Source organism: Pristiophorus japonicus, unplaced genomic scaffold (genome assembly GCF_044704955.1).
Source record: "Pristiophorus japonicus isolate sPriJap1 unplaced genomic scaffold, sPriJap1.hap1 HAP1_SCAFFOLD_1264, whole genome shotgun sequence".
Classification (NCBI taxonomy): domain Eukaryota; kingdom Metazoa; phylum Chordata; class Chondrichthyes; family Pristiophoridae; genus Pristiophorus; species Pristiophorus japonicus.
In genome coordinates, this window is record NW_027250930.1 from 63,096 (window position 1) to 72,406 (window position 9,311).

At 62.8% G+C, this 9,311-nt stretch overlaps 1 protein-coding gene across 1 annotated transcript in view; it reads left to right on the plus strand.

The window, feature by feature from the left end:
• The window catches only part of LOC139242226 (SCO-spondin-like), a gene marked incomplete at both ends in the record, with an annotated part of 65,045 nt that extends 60,079 nt beyond the window's left edge, over positions 1 to 4,966 (plus strand). The window contains one exon of the mRNA XM_070870286.1: positions 4,920 to 4,966. Coding sequence (XP_070726387.1) covers positions 4,920 to 4,966 — 47 coding nt within the window. The remainder of the gene's footprint in view (positions 1 to 4,919) is intronic.
• Between the last annotated feature and the right edge of the window lie 4,345 nt (positions 4,967 to 9,311).

Sequence of the window (9,311 nt, forward strand, 5' to 3'; positions counted from 1 at the left end):
CTGCACTGTCGGAGGGGCGGTACTGAGGGAGTGCCGCACTGTCGGAGGGGCAGTACTGAGGGAGTGCCGCACTGTCGAAGGCGCAGTACTGAGGGAGTGCCGCACTGTCGGAGGGTCAGTACTGAGGGAGTGCCGCACTGTCGAAGGCGCAGTACTGAGGGAGTGCCGCACTGTCGGAGGGACAGTACTGAGGGAGTGCCGCACTGTCGGAGGGTCAGTACTGAGGGAGCACTGCACTGTCGAAGGCGCAGTACTGAGGGAGTGCCGCACTGTCGAAGGCGCAGTACTGAGGGAGCACTGCACTGTCGAAGGCGCAGTACTGAGGGAGTGCCGCACTGTCGGAGGGCAGTACTGAGGGAGCGCCGCACTGTCGGAGGGACAGTACTGGGGGAGCACTGCACTGTCGGAGGGGCGGTACTGAGGGAGTGCCGCACTGTCGGAGGGGCGGTACTGAGGGAGTGCCGCACTGTCGGAGGGGCGGTACTGAGGGAGTGCCGCACTGTCGGAGGCTGTGAAGGAGTTCACTTTCAGCCCCTGTGCTCACCTGGAAAACTATCAGCACACTGCGGCCCAGCCCAGGGAGTGTGCTCACTGGTCACCCCGGCAACGCCACAGCCGTGCTCTCACAACCAGAGTCTGTGTCCTCCCGCCGCCCCGACAGGCTGAGGGGACGTTCCGGCCGCTGGGCCGTGCGGTCTCTGGGCTCCGGCCTGCTGCAGTGAGACCAGCCGGGCGATGGTCATGGCGATGGGACTGGGAGCTGTCACCCTCTCTCCCGCCCTGGAGCCAGCGAGTCAGCTGGGCCACCCTGACCGCCTGTATCCGCCCTGACCGCCTGTGGCCGCCCTGACCGCCTGTATCCGCCCTGACCGCCTGTATCAGCCCTGACCGCCTGTATCCGCCCTGACCGGCTGTATCCGCCCTGACCGCCTGTGTCCACACTGACCACTCCGCCCTGACTGCCTGTGTCCACACTGACCGCCTGTATCCACACTGACCGCCTGTGTCCACATTGACCGCTCCGGCCTGACCGCTCCGCCCTGACCGCCTGTGTCCACACTGACCGCTCCGCCCTGACCACTCCGCCCTGACCGCCTGTATCCGCTCTGACCGCCTGTGTCCACACTGACCGCTCCGCCCTGACCACTCCGCCTTGACCGCCTGTGTCCACACTGACCGCTCCGCCCTGACCGCCTGTGTCCGCCCTGACCGCCTGTGTCCACACTGACCGCTCCGCCCTGACCGCCTGTGTCCACACTGACCGCTCCGCCCTGACCATTCCGCCTTGACCACCTGTGTTCACACTGACCGCTCCGCCCTGACCGCCTGTGTCCACACTGACCGCCTGTATCCGCGCTGACTGCCTGTATCCGCCCTGACCGCCTGTGTCCACATGGACCACTCCGCCCTGACCGCCTGTATCCGTGCTGATCGCCTGTATCCGCCCTGACTGCCTGTGTCCACACGGACCGCTCCGCCCTGACTGCCTGTGTCCACACGGACCACTCTGCCCTGACCGCCTGTGTCCACACTGACCACTCCGCCCTGAATGCCTGTATCCACACGGACCGCTCCGCCCTGACCACCTGTATCCGCCCTGACCACCTGTATCCGCCCTGACCGCCTGTGTCCACACTGACCGTTCCGCCCTGACCGCCTGTTTCCGCCCTGACCGCCTGTGTCCACACTGACCGCTCCGCCCTGACCCCCTATATCCGCATTGACCACCTGTGTCCACACTGACCGCTCCGCCCTGACCCCCTGTATCCGCCCTGACCCCCTGTATCCGCCCTGACCCCCTGTATCCGCCCTGACCGCCTGTATCCACACTGACCACCTGTGTCCACACTGACCGCTCCGCCCTGACCGCCTGTGTCCGCCCTGACCGCCTGTGTCCGCCCTGACCGCCTGTGTCCGCCCTGACCGCCTGTGTCCACACTGACTGCTCCGCCCTGACCACCTGTATCCGCCCTGACCGCCTGTGTCCACACTGACTGCTCCGCCCTGACCGCCTGTATCCGCCCTGACCGCCTGTGTCCACACTGAATGCTCCGCCCTGACCGCCTGTATCCGCCCTGATCAGTGTGTCCACACTGACCGCTCCGCCCTGACCGTCTGTGTCCACACTGACCGCTCCGCCCTGACCGCCTGTATCCACACTGACCGCTCCGACCTGACCGCCTGTGTCCACACGGACCGCTCCGCCCTGACCGCCTGTATCCACCCTGACCACCTGTGTCCACACTGAATGCTCCGCCCTGACCACCTGTATCGTGCTGACCGCCTGTATCCACGCTGACCGCCTGTGTCCACACGGACCGCTCTGCCCTGACCGCCTGTGTCCACACTGACCACTCCGCCCTGACCGCCTATATCCACACGGACCAGTCCGCCCTGACCGCCTGTATCTGCCCTGACCGCCTGTGTCCACAAGGACCGCTCCGCCCTGACCGCCTGTGTCCACACTGACCACTCCGCCTGACCGCCTGTGTCCACACTGACCACTCCACCCTGACCGCCTGTGTCCACACGGACCACTCCGCCCTGACCGCCTATGTCCACACTGACCACTCTCCCCTGACCGCCTGTGTCCACACGGACCACGTCGCCCTGACCGCCTGTATCCGCCCTAACCGCCTGTGTCCACACTGACCACTCCGCCCTAACCGCCAGTATCCGCCTTGACCGCCTGTGTCCACACTGACCGCTCCGCCCTGACCGCCTGTATCCGCGCTGACCGCCTGTGTCCACACTGACCGCTCCGCCCTGACCGTCTGTATCCACACTGACCACTCCGCCCTGACCGCCTGTATCTGCCCTGACCGCCTGTATCTTCCCTGACCGCCTGTATCTGCCCTGACCACCTGTGTCCACACTGACCGCCTGTATCTGCCCTGACCGCCTGTGTCCGCACTGACCGCCTGTATCTGCCCTGACCGCCTGTATACGCACTGACCGCCTGTATACGCACTGACCGCCTGTGTCCACACTGACTGCTCCGCCCTGACCGCCTGTATCCGCCCTGACCACCTGTATCCGGCTTGACCGCCTGTGTCCACACTGACCACTCCGCCCTGACCGCCTGTATCCGCCCTGACCGCCTGTGTCCACACTGAATGCTCCGCCCTGAAAGCCTGTATCCGCCCTGATCGCCTGTGTCCACACTGACCGCTCCGCCCTGACCGCCTGTGTCCACACTGACCGCTCCGCCCTGACCGCCTGTATCCACACTGACCGCTCCGACCTGACCGCCTGTGTCCACACGGACCGCTCCGCCCTGACCGCCTGTATCCACCCTGACCGCCTGTGTCCACACTGAATGCTCCGCCCTGACCGCCTATATCCGTGCTGACCGCCTGTATCTGCACTGACCGCCTGTGTCCACACGGACCGCTCTGCCCTGACCGCCTGTGTCCACACTGACCACTCCGCCCTGACCGCCTATATCCACACGGACCAGTCCACCCTGACTGCCTGTATCCGCCCTGACCGCCTGTGTCCACACGGACCGCTCCGCCCTGACCGCCTGTGTCCACACTGACCACTCCGCCCTGACCGCCTGTGTCCACACTGACCACTCCGCCCTGACCGCCTGTGTCCACACGGACCACTCTGCCCTGACCGCCTGTGTCCACACTGACCGCTCCGCCCTGACCGCCTGTATCCACACTGACCGCTCCGACCTGACCGCCTGTGTCCACACGGACCGCTCCGCCCTGACCGCCTGTATCCACCCTGACCGCCTGTGTCCACACTGAATGCTCCGCCCTGACCGCCTATATCCGTGCTGACCGCCTGTATCTGCACTGACCGCCTGTGTCCACACGGACCGCTCTGCCCTGATCGCCTGTGTCCACACTGACCACTCCGCCCTGACCGCCTATATCCACACGGACCAGTCCGCCCTGACTGCCTGTATCCACACTGACCACTCCGCCCTGACCGCCTGTGTCCACACGGACCACTCTGCCCTGACCGCCTGTGTCCACACGGATCGCTCCGCCCTGACCACCTGTGTCCACACGGACCGCTCCGCCCTGACCGCCTGTATCCACACGGACCGCTCCTCCCTGACCGCCTGTATCCACCCTGGCCACCTGTGTCCACACTGACCACTCCGCCCTGACCGCCTGTATCCGTGCTGACCGCCTGTATCTGCCCTGACCGCCTGTGTCCACACGGACCACTCCGCCCTGACCGCCTGTATCCGCCCTGACCGCCTGTGTCCACACTGACCACTCCGCCCTGACCGCCTGTATCCGTGCTGACCGCCTGTATCTGCCCTGACCGCCTGTGTCCACATGGACCACTCCGCCCTGACCGCCTGTATCCGCCCTGACCGCCTGTGTCCACACTGACCACTCCGCCCTGACCGCCAGTATCCGCCTTGACCGCCTGTGTCCACACTGACTGCTCCGCCCTGACCGCCTGTATCCGTGCTGACCGCCTGTATCTGCGCTGACCGCCTGTGTCCACACTGACCGCTCCGCCCTGACCGTCTGTGTCCACACTGACCACTCCGCCCTGACCGCCTGTATATGCCCTGACCGCCTGTATATGCCCTGACCGCCTGTACCTGCCCTGATCGCCTGTATCCGCCCTGACCGCCTGTATACGTACTGACCGCCTGTATACGCACTGACCGCCTGTTGCCGCACTGCCCGCCTATGTATCCGCCCTGACCGCCTGTATACGCACTGACCCTCTGTAACGGTGCCGGAATGACCACGAATATCGGTGTGGTTGGAAGGTAAAGGCCGACATGGACCTGCTGGGCGGAATGCCCTGTTTCCCTGATGTAAAGTCTGTGTGTTTCTGGGCTGCGATCACCCACTCTAACCTTCAGCCCCGCTCTGATCCACAAGTTGCTGCTGAATTGTACAGGTGTAAACTTTACTGTTTGACCATTTCTTTTGCAGTGTCTGTCAGCGGGGAGGGTTCCGGTGTTCCGAGTCACACTGTGAAGGTAAGGGACAGTTCACGGCAAACCTTCGCTCCACACAGACAGGAAGACAGTCACAGCCCAACATCTCCCAATCTGTATACAGTGTGTCGCCACACAGCTTCCAGATAACGGTGTCAGAGCAGGAACACGCCACCTCTCTAACCCCGCCCCTCTCTAACCCTGCCCCCTCCCTAACCCCACCCCTCTCTAACCCCGCCCCCTCTCTAACCCCAACCCCTCTCTAACCCCACCCCCTCTCTAAACCCGCCCCCTCTCTAACCCCACCCCCTCCCTAACCCCGCCCCCTCTCTAACCCCGCCCCCTCCCTAACCCCACCCCCTCTCTAACCCCGTCCCCTCCCTAACCCCACCCCCTCTCTAACCCTGCCCCCTCTCTAACCCCACCCCCTCCCTAACCACACCCCCTCTCTAACCACGCCCCCTCTCTAACCACGCCCCCTCTCTAACCCCGTCCCCTCCCTAACCCCACCCCCTCTCTAACCCTGCCCCCTCCCTAACCCCGCCCCCTCCCTAACCCCGCCCCCTCTCTAACCCCGCCCCCTCCCTAACCCCACCCCCTCCCTAACCCCGTCCCCTCTCTAACCCCGCCCCCTCTCTAACCCCGCCACCTCTCTAACCCCGCCCCCTCTCTAACCCCGCCCCCTCTCGAACCCCGCCCCCTCTCTAACCCCGCCCCCTCTCTAACCCCGTCCCCCTCTCTAACCCCGCCCCTCTCTAACCCCGCCCCTCTCTAACCCCGCCCCCTCTTTAACCCCGCCCCCTCTCTAACCCCGCCACCCCTCTCTAACCCCGCCCCCCTCTCTAACTCCGCCCCCTCTCTAACCCCGCCTCTCTCTAACCCCGCCCCCTCTCTAAACCCGCCCCCACTCTAACCCCGCCCCCACTCTAACTCCGCCCCCGCTCTCTAACCCTGCCCCCACTCTAACCCCGCCCCCACTCTAACCCCGCCCCCACTCTAACCCCATGCCCCCTCTAACCCCGCCCCGCTCTCTAACCCCACCCCCACTCTCTAACCCCGCCCCCGCTCTCAGTAATCCCACCCCCGCTCTCAGTAATCCCGCCCCCGGTCTCAGTAATTCCACCCCCGCTCTCAGTAACCCCACCCCTGCTCTCAGTAACCCCACCCCCGCTCTCAGTAACCCCACCCCCGCTCTCAGTAACCCCACCCCTGTTCTCTAACCCCGCCCCCGCTCTCAGTAACCCCGCCCCCACTCTCAGTAACCCCACCTCCGCTCTCAGTAACCCCACCCCTGTTCTCTAACCCCGCCCCCGCTCTCAGTAACGCCGCTCCCACTCTCAGTAACCCCGCCCCTGTTCTCTAACCCCGCCCCCGCTCTCAGTAACCCCGCCCCCGCTCTCAGTAACCCCACCCCTGCTCTCAGTAACCCCGCCCCCGCTCTCAGTAACCCCACCCCTGCTCTCAGTAACCCCGCCCCTACTCTCAGTAACCCCGCCCCCGCTCTCAGTAACCCCACCCCCGCTCTCAGTAACCCCACCCCCGCTCTCAGTAACCCCGCCCCCGCTCTCAGTAACCCCGCCCCCACTCTCAGTAACCCCGCCCCCGCTCTCAGTAACCCCACCCCCGCTCTCAGTAACCCCACCCCCGCTCTCAGTAACCCCGCCCCTACTCTCAGTAACCCCACCCCCGCTCTCAGTAAACCCACCCCCGCTCTCAGTAACCCCGCCCCCGCTCTCAGTAACCCCTCCCCCGCTCTCAGTAACCCCTCCCCCGCTCTCAGTATCCCCACCCCCGCTCTCGGTAACCCCGCCCCCGCTCTCAGTAACCCCGCCCCCGCTCTCAGTAACCCCGCCCCCGCTCTCAGTAACCCCGCCCCCGCTCTCAGCAACCCCGCCCCCGCTCTCAGCAACCCCGCCCCCGCTCTCAGTAACCCCACCTCCCGCTCTCAGTAACCCCGCCTCCCGCTCTCAGTAACCCCGCCCCCGCTCTCAACAACCCCGCCCCCGCTCTCAGCAACCCCGCCCCCGCTCTCAGTAACCCCGCCCCCGCTCTCAGTAACCCCGCCCCCGCTCTCAGTAATCCTGCCTCTAAATCTTAACCACTCACTGCGTAACATTTTTTTTCCTAATATCGCCTCTGGTTCTTCTCCCAATAGCCTTAAATCTGTCCCCTCTGGTTCTCGACCCTTCCCCCAATGGAACAGTCTCTCTCGACCTCTGTCCAGACCCCTCATGATTGTGAACACCTCGATCAAATCTCCTCTCAACCTTCTCTGCTCCAAGGAGAACAACCCCAGCTTCTCCAGTCTATCCCCGTCACTGAAGTCCCTCATCCCGGGAACCATTCTCGGAAATCCCCTCTGCACCCTCTCTAAGGCCGGAACATCCTTCCTACAGTGCGGGGCCCAGAATTGGACACAATACTCCAGCTGGGGCCGAACCCGTGTTTTATACAGATCCATCATCATTCCCACGGGCAGTACTCTGTGCCTATATTTATGAAACCCAGGATCCCATAACCAGTTCCCCAACCTGCCCTGCCACCTTCAGTGATCTGTGCCCATACACCCCCAGCTCTCTCTGTTCATGCACCCCCTTTTGCATTGTACCCTTTAGTTTATATTGCCTCTCCTCATTCTTCCGACCAAAACGCATCATTCACACCTTTCTGTGTTAAATTCCATCTGCCCCGTGCCTGCCCCTCCCACCAGCCTGTCTATGTCCTCTCTCACTACCCTCCTCACTGTTCACTATACTTCCAAGTTTTGTGTCATCTGTGCCCTGTACACCCACATCCAGGTCATTAATATATATCAGGAAAAGCAGTGGTCCCAGTCCCGATCCCTGGGGAACACCACTGTATACCTCCCTCCAGTCCCAGAAACAACCGTTCCCCACTACTCTCTGTTTCCTGTCACTGAGCCAATCCCGTATCCATACTGCCCCTGTCCCGGTTATTCCATGAGCTTCACCTTTGCTGTAAGCCGGTTATGTGGCACTTTGTCAAACGCCTTTTGGAAATCCATGTACACCACGTCAACCACATCACCCTCATCAACCCTCTCTGTTGCCTCATCAAAACACTCCATCAAGTTGGTTAAACACAATTTGCCGTTAACAATCCGTGCTGGCTTTCCTTAATTAATCCTCACTGTCCAAGTGACCGTTAATTTTGTCTCTGATTATTGTTTGTGAAAGCTCCCTCACTCCCGAGGTTAACCTGAGCGGCCTGTAGTTACTGGCTTTAGGAACGATAGGGAGGTGGGTGACAGTATTGATTACGGAGAATGTACATGGATTTCCAAAAGGTGTTCGACAAAGAGCCACATAATGGGCTTACAGCAAAGGTGCAGCCCATTATATCCTGGAATATCTAGGACCCAATGCTGCCCCTTGAGCCAGGTCTCTTATCACCACAACATCATATTCCCATGGGGCTATTTGTGTCTGTAGCTCACCAACCTTTGTGTGTTTGTACACACGCTGTAAAGCTGCATTCTCTGTCTGACCCCACCGAATACCACACTATTCCTTACCCTGGTGCTGTCTCTCTCCCAATCCTTTGTCCTTTCCAATGCTGCATCCTAATGGCCATCTCCTGAATCATCGCTTTCTCAGGCAGTCCCTCGTATCCAGGATGACTTGTTTCCATGCCAAAAAGCGATGAGTTCCCAGGTGTTTCAGTGAAGGACCTAATATTCCCGATCCCGAACTACATCCTGAAGGGTGGAAGATGCCTGTGTGTGGATTGTTTTAACGTGGGGTGACCGTTGCACACCAGCCACCACACGGGCTTGACAGAGCTAGGTCTTGGTCCAGGGGCAAGGGTTAACCAGGACCACTGGAGACCTGCTCTGCTGCACGGACCCAGTGTGTATACATCGCAGTGTGGGCTGGTCCATGCTGCCCCGGGCCTCGATCTCTGGCCGCTCCTCCGCCCCGATCCCTCGCCCCTCCTCCACCCCGATCCCTCGATACTCCTCCGCCCCGATCCCTCGATACTCCTCCGCCCCGATCCCTCGATACTCCTCCGCCTCGATCTCTGGCCGCTCCTCCGCCCCGATCCCTCGCCCCTCCTCCACCCCGATCCCTCGATACTCCTCCGCCCCGATCCCTCGATACTCCTCCGCCCCGATCTCTCGATACTCCTCCGCCCCGATCTCTCGCCCCTCCTCCGCCCCGATCTCTCGCCGCTCCTCCGCCCCGATCTCTCGCCGCTCCTCCGCCCCGATCTCTCGATACTCCTCCGCCCCGATCCCTCGCCGCTCCTCCGCCCCGATCCCTCGCCGCTCCTCCGCCCCGATCCCTCGCCGCTCCTCCGCCCCGATCTCTCGCCGCTCCTCCGCCCCGATCTCTCGATACTCCTCCGCCCCGATCTCGCCGCTCCT